General features: G+C 44.0%; 2 protein-coding genes across 2 annotated transcripts; both read right to left on the bottom strand.

Annotated features, from left to right (window-relative positions):
• Positions 1–15,034: 15,034 nt before the first annotated feature.
• Positions 15,035–18,180, bottom strand: LOC119383251 (probable helicase senataxin). The gene is made up of 2 exons (XM_037651313.2): positions 15,089–18,180; positions 15,035–15,057 (listed from the first exon to the last, which is right to left on the bottom strand). The coding sequence occupies exon 1, from the start codon at positions 18,178–18,180 to the stop codon at positions 15,667–15,669; it is 2,514 nt and encodes an 837-aa protein (XP_037507241.1). The 3' UTR covers positions 15,035–15,057; positions 15,089–15,666.
• LOC119383250 (uncharacterized) lies at positions 17,812–21,446 on the bottom strand. The gene has a single exon (XM_037651312.2). The coding sequence runs from the start codon at positions 21,267–21,269 to the stop codon at positions 18,195–18,197; it is 3,075 nt and encodes a 1,024-aa protein (XP_037507240.1). The 5' UTR covers positions 21,270–21,446; the 3' UTR covers positions 17,812–18,194.
• Between the last annotated feature and the right edge of the window lie 835 nt (positions 21,447–22,281).

The raw sequence follows: 22,281 nt of genomic DNA, 5'->3' as shown, positions 1-22,281 counted from the left end.
AAACAGACTGCCAGCGGATATAGCCTGTGCTAAAGCTTATTGCAAGGAGTCCGAAGGATAGTACTACACAAGCAGACTGCACTATGACCATGCCAGAGAACATAAGAAGTGGTCAGAAATACTGTGCAATATCGTGACATGGGTCATTGCAGGGCTGCCATAGCACATCGAGATCAAGAAACTGTGCAATTGCCACAACTCACTTTAAAGCAGCACTGACACAAAAATTTTACATCTTGTTTTTTCTGTTGCAATAAGTAGCTAACGACCCACTCACCATGCCTAAAAACCTCGTTTGCTCGACCGCATGGTGGTTAATTATTTGGAGACTGTTTCATAGCACCCAGTCACAGTTTCAGTTTCAAAGGGCGCCGAGTGAGCCAGTACCCAAAATGGTTTTCATTAGGCTTGTGCGAATATAGTAAATTCTAGGTTCGAAGCGAATAGTGATTTGGTCGAATAATTTCGAATCGAGTTCGAATAGTATATATCACATATTATAAAGAAAAATGACCATATTTGTCATAGCCTAACTAACCTTCACAACAAGGCATGTGCAAATGTCGTTCATTTTGGTTCAAAGGGAAGAGAAAGCAACTGTAAATAGTAGCAGGATTTGACTTTCGGTAGAATGCAACTGATAAACTGTAAAATATGTTACGTTTTAAAATTTACTGTACTTAGAGCATATAAGCCAGTATAAGAAGCTTTTAAACTTAAAAAATGATGAATCGATGTGATGGTAGTATGCTCATTTAACCTTGAAGTGGGGCTTCGCGGCAGTGCGGATTTCCCCTGAATAGGTGCATTCATGGCATAGTACTCCTCCACTGCAGTGAAACCACCTTCACATGGGGGGGGTTACATACGGACTAATATACACCTATTCGTTGATTTCGAACACTTCGAAATTTCCAATAATTTAAATTCTAATCAAAGCGAATTCGAATACTGTAATATTCATTCCAATATTTGAAGTGCTCGAACATTCACACAAGCCTAGTTTTCATGTAAACATAGCTGGCTACATGAGCACACAAAACCCCATTCACATGAGCACCACGCTGACAACTCCTTTTAACGAAGGCTCTCTGGGTGCTGGTATAATCTCCTCTAAGATGTTCTAAATATGCGTGACCCCCCGAAAATTCACTGCCGAGGCAAGGCCGTCAGCCTTTGTACTCCCACACAAGTCGATAAAGGAGGTGCCTTCTCTTTTCGTTGCAAAGGCCTGCTAGGAGAGTGCACACGCAAGGATCATGGCAGTCAACAGAAACTCGTGATGCAGGTGGCGTTTCGCTGTTTACATTAAAACCAAGTAGGTATCAAAGTCGTGAGGTGGGGCATTTCGTGTGCAGTTGTGCGACACGCACTTTAAGATTGATTTTAAATATGTTCTAGGCCAGGGGTCTCAAACACGAGGCCCTCGGTCTTGCAGGACTAAATTGCGAGAGGGCGGCCCGCTGGCTGAGGTGAGATTGAAACCCCTGTTTTAGGCTGTATTACCAGTTGACATTTTTGTAGATGATGCATGTGTGTCCACACAAATCTATCCCACAACTCATCTCGCCGTCAAAATTTTGTGCCGGTATTCCCTTAAGAAGCATACTACTTGCCTCTATAACAAGTGTAGTGGCCAACAGTTCATCTAGAAGCAAACAGGACCCACTACCAAAATCAAAATGCTCCAGTTTTCGCAAAGGAAGAAGAGAAAGTTTGCGATGTCAAACCACTACCAGTAAGAACCCGCAGTTCCAGAAAATATGCTCCAGAAGCACTGTTGAAATTTGGGCTTATTGGTACATTTTTCGTCAGCAGTGCTCTAGAAACTACAGGAATGGATGAAGAGAGAACATAGCCTTAATCTAAGATGAGGACAACAGCACAAATGCAACATTTACCACAACATTTACCACAGCAATAGAGGCTATATGCAGACCAGCAGTTACACACTAACATACCATAGGGTCAACTGACTACCATGAAAATAAATCTACAGGCCACCAAAGGAGCAGCACAGTTCGAAGCTACATGGAAAATGCTGTCAAAATGAACTCACAATTCCACAGATATCATGAAGGTCCTCAAGCACCTAAATGTACGATCCTGTGAGAACTCATTGGAACCTGCCATCAAAATGCTCAGCAAAAGCTGCAACATGTGAATTGACAGATACATGCATTCACTGGAAGTCCAGACATAATTATCAGAATGCATGACAATTTGCCAACTTTTCATTGGATATGTATAGCCAGCCTAGATGTGGCAACATTTTGCATGAATTCTTTTCAAACCAATAAGCAAATGGCCGTAACTAAAGCTATGTGCACCTTTCCTCACCAAGGAGCCCAGCTTCCAGCTGCAGAATTAGGGTCAAATGCATAAATGCCTTGGCGTCATACCCACTGTCTGCAACGCCATTGATTACGGTGCAACTTTAGTGGATAATACAAAGCAGAATGTGCAAAAACGTCACGTGAAGTGCAAATGCGCATCATGTAATGGTTATTGTTTTGCAGTGCTGCACAGTAAACGAAAGGAAGATAAGTAATGAAAAGAAGGTGGGGCTCATGATGTAAATGTAACACACATTCTTGGCTCCATTATGGGAAAAAACAAAGAAGGAATGGCATTTGTGGACCCTAGTTGACTCAAAGGAAGAGGGAGTTTATGTTGCCAGTGACGCTCACTTTCTAGCCACACAGTGATGGAACATTTCAATATCTACCTCTCATAACGACAAACCAATCTGAAGTATCCTTGCAGCATAATGCTCTGGTTTATGCTGGTTTAGAAGTGAACGACGTTGGGCCAGTTGGTGTTCAATAATAAAGGGAAAAACAGCGCTTATACGATAAGGACAGGGAAGGAACGACCCACGATGCACTGACTAACAACAATTTTATTACAGCAAGGAAGTATATGGAAAAGCAATGCCTGCTAGCGCATGTGCAGTACACAATGAAATGTTACCGTGAGTGAAAAAACATAAATAAGAAGTTAAAAAAACCACATTTCTTCACAACTGTGAGATCGTAAGGTAAAGATACAGTAGAGACAGATACACGTAACCTTAAGGTGCACCATCTAAGAAACTAATTTCTTTCCTACTAAGTGATAACGATGCTGTGCTAACACACGAGTCACCCTTCTTAAGAACTGCATGAGCTTCCACAACCAGCCGCGCGAATCTTGGCGATAGCTAGCTCGCACCTTGCAAGAAGGAAAGTCCAGTGAACAACTGCATTTTCCATAATGTAGGGCCAAATTGCTTCCCTGCTCGTGGTTAAGGTTATCAGAATGCTCTCCCAGGCGCGTGTTGAGGCACTTCCCCTTCTGGCCTATGTAAGTTCGACCGCAGGATAGGGGGACCTCATACCCTACACCTACGGTGCACTTCACAAACGGACTCGCATGCTTGGTGTTGCATGCAGCCTTCCTGGCTCCTTCTCGATTCTCACGTTTTCAAATCCTGCCCAACTCGTTGGGGGCTGAAAACACAACGGGGATTCCTACCCGCCCTACTACCTTCTTGATGCGATGTGAAACTCCGTGAATGTAGGGTATTACACTAGCCTTCTTCCAGTCACGCCCACCTCGCAGGGTTCTCGATAGCTATCCAGGACCTTCACTACTCTCCACCGCAATCCAGTTTGTGCCGAGTAGTGAGGCAAGCTATTGACAAAGCAGGTAGCGTGCAGTTTCAGAATTCTGCGGGAATCAACGTCGACAATTTCTTGGAGCTTTTGCTGTGCTACCTTCACTTCTACCGTTTTCACCTTCAGCGACGAATGTGATGGTACAGAAAAAAGGATTCTGCATTGGTTCCTGTCTTGAGCCTGTACTGAGCGACCTTTTGTTGGCTAGCATGTACAGACAACTCGAGGCATGAGCTTTCCGGATTGAGCGCGTATCAGTGTGTTTGGATAAATCGACGACTTCCTGATCGATCATTTTCCGGAAGACAGACAGTGATGTGACCTCTCAAGCGACATCTACTTCTGCCACGTTCAGCCGAGTTTTAGCTAATTTCCTTCTCAAAACTGAGGTTCCTGACGCACAGTGAGCTGAGATTCCTTGACACAAGCCTTACGTTTCGAGGGGATCATGTTTGCTGGCAGTATGCCCCACGCTCGAACAAAGGCATCCTTCTTTTAACTACACCCATTTGAAACTCGTGAAGCAGGCCATCAGGACTCACCACCCACAATAACACCCTGTCGAGGTCATGTGTCCATAAGATTGACTTAAGTTTCCTGACTCAAGTAAGAAGACCGACTGACCCTAGGTTTCCCTTCTCCGCTTTTAGGTGATCTTGCTGCAACCCTCCTAAATTCCTTACGGAACAATCCGCAACCCCCCAAAAAATCCGTAAGTGACTGGAAGAAGGCTAGTGTAATATCCCTATATTCATGGATGAAGGAAAGAAGATGACTTTTTTAAGGGCTTGTCTTTCTTTGTTAAACACAATATTAATGAGAAACTCCATGTTCATGGTGTTTCACATTGCATCAAGGTGGTAGCAGTGCGGGTAGGAATCCCCGTTGTATTTTCAGCCCCTAACGAGTCGGGCAGAATTTGAAAACGTGTGAACCGAGAAGGTACCCAAGAAGGCTGCATGCGACGCCAAGCATGCGAGTCCATTTGTGAATGTGCACCTGTAGGTGTAGTGTATGAGGTTCCCCCTATCCTGTGGTCGAACCTGTATAGGCCAGAAAGGGAAGTGCCTCAACACACACCTGAAAGAGCATTCTAATAACTTTAACCACAGGCAGGGAAGCAATTTGGCCCTACATTATGGAAAATGCAGTTGTTCACCGGACTTTCCTTCTTGCAAGGTGCTAGCTAGCTATCACCAAGGTTCGCGCAACTGGTGGTGGAAGCTCATGCAATTCTTAAGAAGGGTGACTTGTGTGTTAGCACAGCATCGTTATCCCTTAGGAGGAAAGAAATTAGTTTCTTAGATAGTGCACCTTAAGGTCACGTGTATCTGTCTCTTTTATCTTTACCTGACGATCTCACAGCTGTGAAGAAATTTGTTTTTTTTTTTTTAGCTTCTCTTTTACGCTTTTTTACTCACGGTGACGTTACGATGTGTACTGCACATGTGCTAGGAGGCATTGCTTTTTCATATATTGCCTTGCTGCAATAACTGTGTTGTTAGTCAGTGCATCGTGTGCCGTTCCTTTCCTGTCCTCGTCGTATAAGCTCTGTTTTTCCCTTTCATTATGCTGGTTTACTTTCATAAAGGGCTGGCTTAGTTTAAAATTAGCACTGATTTACTTTCATAAAAAAGAAAAATATGCATAACAAACTTGTTTTGTTAGGTGCACACAAGGTCAAGGTTCAATTTCAAGCAATGATAGCTGCATTTCGATGGGAGAAAAATGCAGAAATGCTTGATACTTAGATTTCAGTGGACGTTACAGCATCTAGGAAAGTCACAATTCATCCAGAGCCCAGCAGCGGTGTCTCACACAGACTCATGGTTGCTTTGATACAAGAAAGATCCACAAATTTTATGATCAATCAACACCACAAATCTGTGTGCCTCCCTACATACTACGATATCTTCCAAGCTCAATAATCATTTCTCCAAATAAAAAAAAAAGAACCATGTCCTAATACCTCGCTGCATGTGCTCCTTCCCCATTTGGTCTCCCAGGTGGAGTAAGTATCGCCCCAGAGACGTGGCTGGAAGGGCCATTGCACCTTCCATCACCAGAAGAGCCGGCAGGCTGAAATGTCCAGCTTCAGCAATTACAGCTTGCAGTCACCCATTGCCGAGGCTCTGCTTTAGAATGAGGAGCACATGTAAGAAAATTCTCTCAATGTGGAAGCATCAGATTGACTTACATGCACACACAGGGCCCTTGGCACTGTTCTCACCTAAATTATAAGATTATCAGAACGGCTAACCTGTGAACTGACCAAACTGAGTGCTATGCGCTGAATTCAATAATAATTGTTGGGGTTTTACATCCCAAAACCACAATATGATTATGGGAGGCACCGTACTGAAGGGTTCCGGAAATTTCAACCCCCTGGGGTTCTTTATAGTGCACCTAAATCTAAGCACACAGACCTCTAGCATTTTGCCTACACAGAAATGTGGCCATCATGGCCGGGCTTCGATCCCGCAACCTTCGGGTCATCGATTGAGCACCATAAGCACTAGACCACCGCGGCAGGTTCATAGCATTTAGCATTTAGATTTTAAGCAATGTTTTCTTTGCCCACTTCTTTAGGTTTAGCTTGGCTGTTATCCGCTGGGTCAAACAGCATATATGTGAATAAGTTTATAAATACTGTAAAGCAATTGCATAATCACCAAAGCTCATGTGTCAAATTGCGCATCACGTCTGAGTGTCCAGTTTACTGCATCTTTCCAGTTACTTTTCCAACATTTGAAAGCTACATCGCAAAGCATAAATAACGGGCTCACTGAGCGTGCACCCGCTCCCCATGTGTGCCCAACAGCAAAGCTCCCAAAAGCGGTTTTAAAGAGACAAATTCTGCACAGCAGCTTACTTGCTAACAACGAAAAAGTGACAAGGCAACAATTTACTCATTGGATGCTGCCATGACCAAGCAGTCATGCGACAATAAAAAAAGTGCTTCTAAATTCCTTTTCAGAGCACTGCTGTCGAGTGCACACAAAGCATGGGCACATGCTCAGTTTGCTCATTATGTATTTGCGTTTTACAATGCAGTCGTCAAATGTACAAAAATGTAACTAGGAAATTAGTAGCGAGCTGGAAATAATTTGACACGATGTTTTTCATTGTGACGCACAATTTTACATTCGAGTTTTGGCAATCATGCAAGGAATTAGGGCTTTCGCGAATTCATTTTTTCTAACGAAGTAATCATTGCTAATGAAAAATTTTTAACAGCGAAGCTGTTTAAGTTGTCGGTAACTTGTGCTTCATCGTAAAAAACTATCATCATCATGAATCGGCACACGCTCTGTTCATTCTCTTTAAAGTAAAGCTGCTTAAGCTATCGGTAACTTGTGCTCCGTCGAGCAAAACTTCTCAGGTGGCTGTGCACCACAGGAATTGGGCAAGCCCCACTACTGTGTACAGCAGGTGCGAGTGTCAAATGAAAACAAACACGTGAAAAAGAGAGAAAGAAAGAAATAGAAAATAGAGATAAAGAAAGAGAGAAAGAGAGAGAAAGCGATAGAAAGAGGAAGAGAAAAATTGAGAGAGGTAGAGAAAATAAAGACATAAATAGATAAAAAGACAGAAACACATAGACACGAGAGAGAAAGAGAGAAACAAAGAAAGCTAGAGAAAGGAACAGGGAGCCAGAAAGAAAAAGAGAATGAGAGGAAGAGATAGAAAGAATGAGGAAGCGATAAACAGAGAGAGGGAGAGAGACAGAAAGAAAGGGAAGAGAAAGAAATATAGAAAGAGCGAGAAAGAGAAAGAAATGGATAGAGTGAGAAAGAAAGAAATAGCAAGAAACATATAATATAGAGATACGAGAAACAGAGAGAAAGAGAATAAGAAAGAGAAAAATAAAGAAAAAAAGGAAGGCTGCCGAGCTTCGCACTTCCTTCAGGCTTGGCACGACTAGTTCAAGAAAGAGAGAAAGAAACAGATAGAAAGAGAAAATAGAGATAGAGAGAGAAAGAAAGATAGAAAAAGAGAGAGAGAAATGAAACGATAGAAAGAGAAAGATAGAGAGAAATAAAGGGAATAAAGACATCAAAAGATAGAACGACATAAAAACTCGGAGAAAGACTCAGGCACGAAAAAGAGACAGAAAAAACAGAGAGCAAGACAGAAAGAAGCAGAATCAGGTAGAAAGAGATAGAAAGACATAGAAATAGATAGAGAAAGAAGCAGAGACAGAGAGAATGAAATAAAGGAAGAAAGAAATAGACAGAAAGGATGAGAAAAAGAAAGAGAGAGAGAAAGAAAAAATACAAAGGAACAGATAGAAAAAAGAGATACAAGAAACAGGGAGAAAGAGAAAGAAAGAGAAGAAAGTAAGAAAGAAAATAGACACGAGGAAGGCCCCCCAGCTACGCTCTTCCTTCAGGCTTGGTCCCACTAGTGCGAAGATGCGATAATTTTTACGACTCGATTATAGCATTGAGATTAAGTGAAGACAGTGCTTATTTTTCTTAATGCTTTTGATTTACTGGCTGCCGCTTCATATTTCTCACCTTTTCTATATATTTCACTTGTATTATCTTTTGTAATGTGTTCCTTCTTTAGGTATCATTCGCTCACTTCTCTTGCTTTCCTTGCTGCTTATGTCAATCAGAAATACATCGCACATCACCACACTTCATTACAGAATATAAGTGGAAGCAACTTAGGCAAACATTGATTTCAAAAATTTCACCCATCAGCGCAAGGTTGTCGCTAATAGAACATCGTTGGTCTCGTCCTGGTATTTCTTTGTTCCCTTTTCTTAATGAGCTCGGCCTGAATTTATTGGCACACACCACTACAACACTACATACACAAAAATGAACCAGATGGTAATGTAAGCAAACAGGCTTATAATAAAACTCCTATATGCATACTGACAATATAGTGCAAATAAGCAAATCTTCATTCTGAAAAAATAAAAAAGCTACATAATACTTGAAGGAATAAAGTCATTTCACAGGTATGTCAAAAACATACTAGTATTTCTAAACACATATTTTTCTTGCCACTCATTTTTCATTGATTTACTGATATGGTATGTGTCAATGCCTACTCATGACAAAATCCTGCAGAATAATTAGTATGCACCACTGTGACACATGGTGTAAGTAATCCTTAATTGTTGCAAGATATTCTGTCATAGTTTCCTGTGCATACATCTGCCATCACCACTCTTCCTTCAAAGGGAGTCATAGTACACATTCGTCCTCACAACATTACTGCATAGCTTGTGTGCAGAAACGTGAACATGCGTGAATACGTGGTTTAGTAGTAATTTGTTGACACCAAATGTGCTGCTTGACCACAGATCTTGTCCTCACTGTTCAACACTGCGGGTGGATTCAGTACATAGAATAAAAATGGTTTTGAGAACCACTCTAGCGTGAACATGCACAACATGGCAATGCGACTATGCGACAATTCAATCAAGACACAAGTTTTGGGGAAGAAGGGGCTTGAGGTGATGACAAATCGTTGAACAGGAAACAGCACTGGAGCCAATGTTTAAACAAAATGACTCATCCTCATCAGGGCAGCCATTGCCTTCCTTAGCAGTGTGTTTATGTGTGCCTTGCTCACTCACCTTCAACCTCATAAATGGAGGACGAGAAGATCGAGCTTGAGAGCTACATGTGCCAAGGAAAGCAGGGGATAGTCACCTCGCTCAGTCATCTTCCACTGGTAGAAATTGCCACGAAATTTTTATTTTCATTTGCTGCCTACTCCACAAGGTGTTTTTCTGAAAGAACAATGATGCTATTTTCTGCCACCCTCTGTGCCATGCCCATCCTGTGAAAGAGACCAAAACCAGTAATCACCTATGAACCCCAATCCCCCCTTTTTCGTCCTTTCTTACTGTACAGCCCGAACACTCCCCTCGTAACACCACTATCATTTCTGTCTCCAATAGCCCCTTCCTTTCCCTTACTTTCCATTTCTCGTGTAGAAGCTTGCTCTTCTTCCTCTTTTACCTTTGAGATGGGGGGAAATTGAGCAAGGCATACACACAAACACTGCTATAAGGGCATCTGCCAGACTGACAACAAGTCCTCTTGTCAAAACATTGGCTCCAACAACATCTCCTTTTCAACACAATTTCTCACCAATGCAGTAATTAGGGAGTTAGGGCATACCATGGTGGGATGTCCACACATGTGCGACTCCACAACCATTTCAGCTCCTACAGGACCGATGTTCCAAGTGAAGTGTACATGCCCAAGCTCCGTATGGTATTCTAATGGAGCTCACGCATGGACATCTGGATCGTAGCATTGGCCTCATAGGAGCAGCCACAGTAGGCGGAGTAATGCGTGGGCAGACGCTTCATCCCAGCAGCGGATCGCGGAAGTGCATAGTAAATCATGGCATGCTACAACTCTCTTTAAAGAACCTAGATGTCATAAATTATTTTATAGACCTTCAAATAGTACCTCTGATTGCCCCAGAGTTGCACTGGGATGCGAGGTATCACGAATCAATCAATTGACAAATAGGACGAAACTTAATTCACAACATTACGCAGGTACAGAACTGCAGAATGAAAAGAAATGCAGAAGAGAAAGAAAGGAAGACTAGGGAAATACAACACCCTGTTACGATCAGCACACTTTTCCAATTCATCCACGCAGTGGCTTCGGCACGGAGACTGCAAGGACTCAAGCCAGGGTTCCATGGCTGTACCCTGCCTGCTCCAGTTTTCCTGCTTCTGCGAGGCAAGCTGGTGGCAGGGTAAGCAACTGTTTGGCTGATTGCAAAATAACAGATTCAAGTAAGAAACGTTTAAAGACAGCTTGGGTGACACACTGACATGTGGCCTTGACCTTGTAAGGCTCCTTGCATTAGAGAAAGTGCTGGCTGGCAGCTGCATCCTCCCACCCCCTAGTTTCCTCCAGAACACAATTGTTGTTTGAACTTGCTGGTAAATTAGCTTTCACTGACCTGTTCCGGCTGAAACTAATTGCCCGAAAGAATAAAGGATGTACGTTCCTAATTTTTATCTCCTCTAAACTGCATATGTCGTTTTATAGCAAATGAGCAAGCTTACGCATGATGACAATTATAAGCCACTGCCTCCAAACACAAGCCCCCTTTCACAACTGTACCCATATATTATATCATAGAAGAATACATAGAAGGTAAGGCAGGGAGGTTAATTAGTTTAGGACAACAGCTTTGCTACCCTACACATGGGAGCAGGATGGGGGGGACTGAAAGATGGAGAGGAAGGAGAGGGAAAGACAGCACATGACACAGCAGACACACAGACAGTCACAGTTCGTCACTCTTGCATGACAGACTGTGACATCACTCCTGTGTGACAGAATGCAAGTACAAGAGGCAAGAGCACCCCAAAAAAATGCAAACTACCAATGTGAAAAGAGGTGTAGCCACATCACACGAGAAAGAAGCATTTGGTTCTTGGTCATATAGATCCCATACAAAAATACATACTTGCTTAAAACATATTAATGGCTAAGATGGTACAGCAACAGATCCACAACCCAGCAGACTTTAGTCGAATACAACTTAAGAAGTTCCGGAGAGGCCCCACCCAGACGACCAAAGTGTGGCAGCCAATTGCCTCCGCAACTAAAAAAATAGTCTCGCACATGCACCTGGCAACGTTCTCCGAAGGTGAGGTCACCGGCCATCCATCTCATAACGTCAGTCTGGAATGCATGCTCATAGATATATATTCAGTCCCAACTCTTGATTGGTGAATTGTGAATAGCAAACGGTGAGCAATAAGGTCCTGACATACTGGATTTATTAGCATATCAACAGCATCGGTTAGAACTGGCTAATATTGGCTAGTGATGGTAGCGTTCACTAAATTAAGGCGAACGTTTGCTGATGCAGGCTACATGCTGCTACAGCAGCACCATTAACCTTATTCAATCTCAATCCAATGATGCTCTCACATATACACTGACAACAACCCAAGTTGGTTCTGCCCAACATTTTTTTTACATAGAGGCTAACTCACGTTGTAGCTGACGATGTGATAGGCCACCAAAGGATATCATCCATCGTTTTGGAAAGTGCACAGAGGTCTACCGATTACTGTAGGATGTGGATCAAGAAGTTCACCCATGAACAGGAACCACCAAAGGACATCATTCATCATTTTGTGAAGTGCACAGATGTCTACCAGGATGTGGATCGAGGACTTCACCTGTGAACATGCACCACCAAAGGACATCATCCATTGCTTCGAGAAGTGCACAGAGGTCTACCGATTACTCCAGGATGTGGATTGAGGACTTTACACAGGAACAGGAACCACCAAAGGACATAATCATTTTGGGAAGTGCACAGAGGTCTGCCGATTACTCCAGATGTCGATCGAAGACTTCACCAATGAACAGGAACCATCAAGGGACATCATCCATCATTTTGGGAGGTGCACAGAGGTCTACCGATTACTCCAGGATGTTGTTCAAGAACTTCACCAATGGACAGGAACCACAACAGGACATGATCCATCATTTTGGGAAGCATGTTGGGAAGTGCACAAAGGTCTACCAATTACTCCAGGATGTAGATCAAGGACTTCACCCATGAACAGGAACCACCAAAGGACATCATCCATTGTTTTGGGAAGTTCACAGAGGTCTACCGATTACTTTAGGATGTTGATTGAGTACTTCACCCAATAGGAACGACCAAAGGAAAAAGGACATCATCCATCACTTTGGAAAGTGCACAAAGGTCTACCGATTATTCTAAGATGTGGATTGAGGTTCAACTACGAACAGGACCCACCAAAGGACATCATCCATAATTTTGGGAAGTGCACAGAGGTCTACCTATTACTCTAGGATGTAGATCGAGGGCTTCACCCATGAACAGGAACCACCAAAGGAGATCATCCATCATTTTGGGGAGTGCACAGAGGTCTACCGGTTACTCCAGGATGTAGATTGAGAACTTCACCCATGAACACGAACCACCAATGGACATCATCCATTGTTTTGGGAAGTTCACAGAGGTCTATCGATTACTTCAGGATGTTGATTGGGTACTTCACCCATGAACAGGAACCACCAAAGGACAAAGGACATCATCTATCGTTGTGGAAAGTGCACAGAGGTCTATCGATTATTCCAAGATGTGGATCGAGGACTTCACCCATAAGCAGGAACCACCAAAAGACGTCATCCATCGTTTTGGAATGTGCACACAGGTCTACCGATTACTCCAGGATGTGAATCGAGAACTTCACCCATGAACAGGAACAACCAAAAGACGAAGGATGTGCAGCACTTACAGGTGAGCACTGCACCGTCCTAGGTACGGACCATTAAAGGACACTGCATTTTTGCTAAATATTAATAAAGTCATTCCTCCGCTTGGCTCAGGTACAGGAGATTTTCGAAAATGCAGAGACGCATGATGGAAGCCTTAACAAAGAAACATAGCCCCTGACTGCCACGCATGTTCACTTATTTTCTCAGCAGCAAGCGCACCATACTGCGTCATTGGAAGCATAATGTAGGCTTTTAATAGTGGAAAACACAATCATGCCGCTGAAATGGGGCCATTACAAGTGCGTGCCTCCACTTGCAGAAACGAAAGCAGCCTGCAGTTGTATTCACTCAACAAGCTATCGCTGCACTCGGGCACTGCATGTACAAACACGAGTGATGCAGCCACAAAGATGTGTCCGCATGACTACCATGTCTCATGTCTGCAGACTGCACAGACATTGTTATGAAGCACGGTAGTCATCACACGTGGATTCAACAGTTAAGTGTCCCAGGGGAAACGTTCTAGACTACTGGTGTCACACATTAGCGGTAACAGTGCTTGTGAAGTGGTACCGGTAATTTTCTCAGTACAGTATTGCATAAGTGTCGTACACATCAAGGAAACCTTGAATCGTTGATACACAGCGTCATTGTGGCATCAAAATTCTGCTGGCATTGCCTGCCCAGCATCGCAGTCACAGAAAACAGGCAGTACTCTTACTCAGTACTTTTGAGAGACAACATTAAAAGTATAACTGTAGTTCTGTGCACTTAAATGTGCGCAAATGTTTTGCCTGGACACACAAAATTGTGGAGGAAGAGCGGGCAGCACAGGTTTTGCAAGGTTTCTTTATATCACACATGCAGGCTACCCACACACTTAACTTGTTAATTATTTAGACTAAGATGTGGCTCAGATCCAGTGGCAAACTTGGAACAGCTCAAACTAACAAGTCACACAGTTTTTAAGTCACAGCCACTTTTTTCGCGACCTTCCTACTACTCCACCTGTTTCAGGAACGTCCCCGAACAAGCTTGCTTGAAGAATTCACCCCTACGGTGCCCATTTACAATTAGACTTCTGAAGCTATGGTTGCAGACTTAGAAACACAGCTTTCTCATGAACAGTATTTATTTTCCACACAGACAAAATATTTGTGAAATTGTTGAACGAGCTCAACTTCTTAAGCTACATGAAAAATTTTATCATTAGCAGGCATGAAACCTCTTGGCTTTTATTTTAGGCAACATTACCGTGTCATCACATTCTTTTGTTCGCAGCAGCCACTTAAGAGACATAAATTCATACTCATTAGTGCATGGGTAGGCTACATTTGGCACTCTGTATTAACAAGATTCTATCTACTCTTTATGCTTTCAACCCAATAAAATGTTGGTATGTAAATACATAAGTTGATGCACCAAAATCCAAAACACCTTCAATCATCTGTGCAGAATTATGGTAATCTGAAGAAACATTCAAGTTAAATTGCACTATTGACTTGCATTTCCGAGATAGCTAAATGGCCACTTTTCACCCCTGGAGGGTGGTTTACGAAGTCCGACAAAAAATGCAAAAATGAATGACAAATGACACCACGGCTGTGAAAGCAGTGAGCCATGATATTATGAAGTTTAACAATATCCACACGTTTAGCACTTATTTGTAAAGTGTGGCCATATCGCATTCTAAAATAACCAAGGGCTCAACCAAGCAAATTTTAAGGACTTTACCGGCACCAGAGCAGCCCCAATACGAGATGATATCAAATCCATTATATCACACTAACACATTACTGCCGAAGTTCTGGCACAACACTCTGCAAATGAATGCTACACTTTTAATTTCTCTTACGATAATGAACTTTATCCTGCTTAACGAGTAAAAATGCTTAAAATATACTTTGCCCACCTAAATTACTTGTTTGTTGTTCATTTAAAAGTCAAGTTTGCAGAAACGATCAGTAACCTTGCATTGCTCTTTCTGCTTTTCGTAGGGGGGGGGGGGGGGGGGCAGGTGGGTGGTTTGGGTAGAACACTCATCAAATAAGGGTCTGCGTTCCAATAGTCTGCGATACCTTGAACGACAGAAGCATCAAAAATGAAGCTACAAGTATGAAGCTACAAGTATGAAGCTACAAGTATGAAGCTACAAAAATAAGCCACAAGTATACAGTTGTGTAAGGCACAATGCTGGACGACCTTGAAACAGCCACACAATGAAGTTTGCCCTCCATGTGATTGCGGTGTGTCATGAACTTAAGTCGTCAAGGGGTTACAATAAAAAAAAAGTGACCACAACAACAGTGATAATTCAAACTTTCATTTCGATGTGCATTAATGTACAATTACTAGCAAACTCTGCTTTCTGGCTTGAACAAAAGTGACTTCTATATCACAAAAAACAGCTATGTAGTCATTTGCATCTTGAGGCATAACTTGAACACTTGTTTTCACAGTGTTCACTAAATGAAATAGTGTCAGTTAAATGGAAGGACAATTACACAATCACGAAGAGACGCAGCCCATGCTAATCAGAAAGCCAGACATGAGGGGGAAATATCAAGCATAACAACTCAAACCACTAAAATTGAAATGGAACCTGCATATACAATCCTTTGGAGGCCTTAGTTGGCCTGCATAAAAACACAAGATTTCAGCGCTTACATACACTTCGCACAGTGTGTAGGCAAGTCCACGATATGTATTAACAGAAATGTACAAATGCAGAGCCCCCAACTTCATCACCATCGGCTCACACAGGGTTTCTTGATAATGTTCGCAAGAAGGTCAGAAGAGCACTTAGCCGAGATATCTCTCACTTTAGAGCGACAATAGGCATCAGAAATCAATGCCTTCCACTCATCACTGTCCTTAAGAGAGTCGAGATGCCCACAGATATACAAAGCTTTCCTGGCTCTCGTGATGGCAACATTCAGTCTGCGGGCATCAGCAACGAAACCAATGTTACCTCTTGGATTGTAGGCACGCACACATGACAGTACAATGACATCCCTTTCCTGCCCTTGAAAGCCATCCACAGTATTTACGTCGAAAGTTGCAGCCGTTGGCGCAAAACTCTCTTGAAGCTGTTCTGTGATAGCAGCCTTCTGTGCCTGGTATGGCGTGATAACACCGAGAGACGCATCCCCAACTAGCCGGGAAATAGCTAAGCAAAGATGGGCAACAAAGGCAGCTTCACCACGATTTAGCCATGATGTACTAGTGCCCTCACTAGCCTCGGGGCTGTCCTCAATGTTAAACACAAGGTATGGAATCAATGGGAACGGTGCATACATGGCGTCCAGGCCAACAACTGGTCGAAGCTTCCCACCATAAAAGTAATTCGATGGGAACCAGCAAATCTCTGAATGCATCCGTCTCTGCTCATTCAAAGTGAAAATGGGCTTGGGGTCAGCTTCTTGATTGAGGTAGTTGTAAAAGCGCTCAAAAAGCGATTCCTGGAATCCACGATCTGCAGCGTCTTGCGACATGACTGTAGCAGGCAGCTGCATAGGATCCCCAACAAGAATCAGCTTGCTTGTCTGGTACTGCAAACTGAGGAGAGCTTCAACTTCGGTGCACTGAGTTGCTTCGTCGAGAAGAACACACGAGAAGTTATGAGAACTGTTGCGGCCGAATGCCTCTTCCATCAGACGGCTACGGCAGCTGTTCAGAGTGGAAAGAATGACGTGTGCATTACGTAGAATTAGAAGATTTCTGTCATTAACATTACGGAACTGCCGGGCATTGCTGTCAGTTATGAGCTTCTTCTTTTCCTTAGCTTGCTGGATCTGAGCCCGCAAATGATTTATCTGAAACTCAAGACGTCTAGAAGCTCTAACATCCCGAGTGGCAGACCTATCAAGCTGATGCTTTTTGTCAGCACAGTGTTTCATCTCAGTCTCTAATGCACAAATGGTCATGTCACATTCTCTGCAACGTTCATTCTCGTCCTTCTGAATGTTCTTTTGCAACAGCTCTTCAAGACATATTCCACGAACCTCTGGGTGGACCTTGTTGGTTTGGCCGACTCGGACCACCTTCAAAACTTGTTCTGTTGGAACTTTCTGCCTGTACTGCTGCTGCCTGTGAGCCAAAAGTCGACGACCAATCTCATCAACTGCAGCATTGGATGGTGCCACAATCAGCATGGTCTGTCTGCTGTTATGATGAAGGATCTCTGTCACCATACCAACAAGTGTGTGCGTCTTGCCTGTGCCAGGTGGGCCATGCAGGATTATAATTCTAGGTTCACTTCCACGCACTCTCATAGCATCAACAGCAGAACTGATTACTTGCTCTTGTTCAATGTTGAAATTTTCCTTAAATCTGGAGCGCATAGGAACACCCTTCCGACACCAAAAGTGGCACACATTAGGCCTGACAATGCTTTCAACGAACACTGATTTTTCAAGCTCAAACACAGCTTCCATTTGCCGCAAAGTAGGAGTGATCTTGCTCACTACAGACAAGCGCTGAACTTTACGAAAGTCCAGAGTCACAGGCCTTGCTCTCACTTGAACCTTCAGTGTGACAGGAGCGCACCCATCAGTATACACATTTTGCAGCAAATCTGGGATGGCACTTTTAAATGAACGAGGGTCCCTCACAAGCTTGTGTTGAGTCACAAATCCAAATACTGGCATCGCAGCTTTTGGCTGGTCTTGAATGCGCAGATCCAAGCGAACAAGGTTGCCTTCAGTGGGGTACAAAGATCTGTGCATCTGCTCTGGTGTCGCTAAAACAACACACGTTAATATCATGGTGTCGCCAGGAGGGCATGTGTGGTGCACAACAGCAGAACTGAATGTCATGCGTTTGGTTTGAGCAAAGTATTCTCGCCAGTTGCGGAAGACAATCTGCCAAACTTCGAGGCACAAAAACTGATAGTTCACTAGCTTGTATTCCTCAACGCTACTGTACATCAAGCGTTTGGCTCGAAACTTGTCCATGTCCAGCAGAGGTGGAAGCACTGATGACTGCAGCTGCTCTTTTAGCCACTGAACTTTCCAGTTAAGGATGTTAGAAATGAAGACTCCCAAGTTTATCTTATTCCTCTGGCTCTGTTCTACCTTTCTCTTCTTCAGTGATGCCCTAACACGTTGTGCAAATTCAGCTCTCTGCTCATCAGTTCTGCTACTTGGTTCTTCTATGTGAAAGTGCACACGTGACCTCCTTTCAGGTTCATCTATGTCCATATGTTCAGGAAACTGGCCCATGGGCAAAGAAGTATCCATGGGCACGTAAGTGTCCATGGGTGCGGAAGTGTTCATGGGCACAGAAAACTTTGGTACAACTCCAGGCATTTGTGTATTATAGGGAAGTCACTCGCAGTGGCAGCATACACTGGCGAGCCCTTTGCCACCCTTGAAATTCGAACAGCTTGCTTAAACTTTGGCACGGAAAAGCCCACTTCTTGCTGTACTGATGACTCTGCTCTAGTAGAAGTGTCCACCTGAGGAACAGATCCATGTTCTTCCAGAGAAGGTTTCAATCGATTTTCAGTTTCAGCACGAACAGAATCTGACATTGGGGCATTTTTCGGCTGAGGAAGTATGTCCGTAGCATTCGAAGATGGACACCACTGGTTTGTCCTTTCAATGGAGACAGAGCTTGCCTCAAGAGCTTTGTCCTGAAGCGGCTGAGCAACAAATGGATGTTGGTTTGATTGCTTCACCGCTTCGGCGGACACATCAAATGAGTTTGAAGCTTGCTCTTTCGCTGGATGCCGCATAATACCACGAGACTGGTTCAATAGCCTGGCTCTTTTAGTGGGACTGCCAAGTGACGTGGTAGCTTTTACTTTGTTTGGGGCTGTTTGTATGTCATTAAGAAGTTTAACCATTCTTCCTTGCTGTCTTTTTGATGCACTTACAGCAGGCTTAGATGGTTCTTCTGTACTTAGCAGACGAGCCCAGCGGGACTGGAACCTACCCTTGTAGTGGGACTTCTTTGAACTATCTTCACACTCGGCAAGAGAACTGGACTTTGGCAGCATTTCACCATCTTTCTTCTGGACTGCTGACCCACCACCTGCCATTGGTATCCTATGATTCATAGACTTCATAACCTTCTCTTTCAAGCTTGATTTTTTCTTGGGGCTTCTGTTCGCTCTGCCTCCCAAACGAGCAAAGCGATTGAACGATGATGAATAAATTTCACGTGCAGCACTGCCTCTTCCCTTAATCTCTGCTGGAGCCACCTCCTCCTGAGAGAAGCCTTGTGACAAAACGGGAAAGAAATCGTTTTCTGGTTGCTCCTTATCACTTGTAGCTTGCTCAGGCTCTGATTCATTCCAAACTAGTCTCTTCTCAAGATTCTCATCTTCCGTTACTGAACATACAGCTTTCCCCTCTTCAGTAATGTCATTCAAGCAACCATTTATCCATGGAATGCCAGCCTCAACATCCGCGTCATTGCTAATTATCTCTTCTGCTTCCTCGGCTTCTTTCTTGATCTCAAGATTGATTTCTAGATTACAATCATCATCTGAATCAGAGAGAATGATTATAACATCATCCTGAGAAAATGACATATCGCAAGGGCTGCCTTCATTAGTAGTGTTTACACTGCCATGAGAAAGTTCTGCTTCAACATTACTGTGGTCAAGTTCTGTGTCCAAACTACTTTTGACAAGATGCTGACCACTTAAAAGAGCAACTGGTTGCTGCCGAGTAAGAATGTTGCCTTCAAGTTTCTCAAGAACGATTCTGCACGGCTTAACCAACAGGGACAAATCCAATTTCGGAGTGTTTGGCAAACTGCTGACTTTGGGAGAATGTGACCTTTCCTCACATGGCACATACTTTGAGTTAGAGCACCTTTCATTCTTCTTGTTTTCATGTTGAAACATACTGCTCTGCTCGGTATCACTGGCATTGAGGGAACCCGATGTAAAGCCACTTTGCGCAGCTTTTTCAATACTTCTAGAAGGAATAGACCCATTCATCAGCATGTGGCTCTCAACTGTGCTTTGCATCATGTTGCTACTCGTGTCAAATTCACTAGGTTCCTCTTTCACAGTAATGCTGCTGAAATCTGTTCTTGGTGCTAACGAATGCACAGAAGTGTTTTCATTTCTCTTGGCATGTACATCAGGATTACTCTGGTGTAAAACATGATGTTCTGATCTATGTTCGGAGCGGCAAGAGGAAGGTGAACTGTGACAAGAAGAGTTTGCTTCATCTTCTCTTGACACAGTGCTTGCTAGTTCTGTCCTCTTGGATACACTCCTGACAATGTTGTGTCGGAATACATCACTGCGAAACTCACTTTGGTGAGCACTTGTCACCACCATTCTCTGCACATTCCGGGCTTTCTCCCTGTCCAAGTCGTCTGGATCTTGCTTGATAAACCTTGACACATCTCCAGGTTCACACACAGGAATACTTCCAATGCCAGCTGCGTGTTCGGGTACCTCCTGTTTAATGTAAGTACGAGGAGCATGAGGAGCAAGTGCTGGCGCGGTTGCTGTAGGTGAGTTGTTGGTAGCAGCAGTCAAGACCACTGGCACTGATAGCCTGCTATGCTGCGTGTCACGGCTACAGGACGATCGAGAGTCAGTGGAGTCACAGTCCCGTTCAATTTTTACCCTCCCCGCAGCTTCACACGGCACAGTTTTGGAAGAAGTCGTGAATGTGGTCCCTGTAACTTGATGACGGGGACTGCTCTTGAAGCGCGTCGTGTCGGCCGTTGCTGCAACGTCGATGTGGGCGGCACCAACAGTCTGGCTTGTGAGAGCCTCTGAAACGCCGTAACCAAGGCTGTCATCCTCATCAACTGGTTCCTTTTTGGTCGTGACATGAGGCGGAGCAGCAGGAAGGGTCGTCGTCAACGGAGTGCTCGCGACAAGTGCACACTCCGAACTTGTTGATACAGTCGGCCGTCTATTCGCAATGACCACTTTCGTGACGACAATATCGTCATCGTCGCTCAATACGACGGCGTCCAAACCAGGAGACGCAGCCCGCGGTGAATCGGGCGATTCGCTCTTGACCACGACACTCGCAGATTTCTTCTCCAACGCGAACACGAACACATCATCACCAGTCGGCGTAGGCTTCCCGAAACCAATGATATCGCCTTCGTGAAGCGCAAAGCGGTGAGACGCTTGTATTTTTCTACCGTTGACAAACACGCCGTTGTGACTGCGAAGATCGGTGATTTCCCACTGTCCGTGTCTACTGTACCTCAAGCAAGCGTGCTGACGACTGATGTTGACGCTGTCGAGGCGATACTTGGGCTCAACATTGCGACCAATCACGACGTTCTCGCAGTCTAAAACAATCTCGCTTTTAGCGTGAGTGTAGCTGCCACACCGAACGAGGCGCCAAGCGTCAACCATTGCGGAATTGTTACTCTCTTCTCCTTCATTATCGCATTGCTGGAGGGGATGTCGAGGACAGAGTTGACCCGAAGCGAAATGCGCAGCAGTAAGTCATCTCGAACATAGTTCTCGAATCACAACGACAAGTACTAACCGCAACAGTTTCAACCGACGGGCGATTGCGCGGAATAACAGTAGCACGAAGAGGGCCCATTGGAGGGCCGGTGAGCGTTGCGCAAGGTTGCCGAGGCTGGCGCCACAATCAAGCCAACTGCATGCACTGCAGCATCTCCATGACTGCATGGAATGTCCAAAGGATTTCCACACTTACCACTACTCCACATTTTCTCAAGTTCTACAGCACAAATTGACTGTTCTACGCATTTCCTGGTCGCATTCTGACATTCCCAGTGTTAAAGATAGAACACGTCTCAAAGGCTGTACATTTGTTAACTGCCAACGACGCCGCTGACCACACGCGGCAAAAACAAAGCTGTCATGATAAAAAGAATGCATCATTCTAGACGTGGAACAAGGACACGAGAAAAGAAATATTAGGGAGAGAGTGACGCTTTTTTAACAAGAACCAGTAGTGGGCCCCGCCGTTTGTGGCCTCCGCGACGGTCAGCTGATCCGCCGCAACAGTCACGGAGGCGGATCAGCCGTGCAGTATAATTATCTCTATGAAGCCATGATCGACAGTCGCCGTCGGACACAGTGGCATCATTCTTGAGTCCTCTGCAAGGGTACGGCAGTTGTACTGCACAGTACTTGCGCTGATCGGCGCTTCGGTTTCGGTTTCGCCGGTAAATTTGGTCATCACTCCGTAAAAATGATCAGAGGCCGCTTTTCGAAAATATTAAAGGGACATAATATTGGGCTCTTCGCAGGGATGAATTCTATTCTCCTGTTTGACCCGACCGCCTATCATCCGATCAAAAAGGTAATCATTTTAATTCTTTTGAATAATACTCCTTAAAGGACCCCTGACAGCGAAATTTTTGTTCGTGACTTTTTTACTGTAATTTGT

This window comes from Rhipicephalus sanguineus, chromosome 2 (assembly GCF_013339695.2).
Source record: "Rhipicephalus sanguineus isolate Rsan-2018 chromosome 2, BIME_Rsan_1.4, whole genome shotgun sequence".
Taxonomy (NCBI): Eukaryota; Metazoa; Arthropoda; class Arachnida; order Ixodida; family Ixodidae; genus Rhipicephalus; species Rhipicephalus sanguineus.
Note: the sequence above shows the minus strand (reverse complement) of the source record. Positions and strands in the feature narration are given on the sequence as shown.

Coding starts and splice junctions, on each gene's coding strand:
- LOC119383251 (XM_037651313.2), bottom strand. CDS start 18,180: ATGGACACTTACGTGCCCATGGATACTTCTTTGCCCATGGGCCAGTTT.
- LOC119383250 (XM_037651312.2), bottom strand. CDS start 21,269: ATGGTTGACGCTTGGCGCCTCGTTCGGTGTGGCAGCTACACTCACGCT.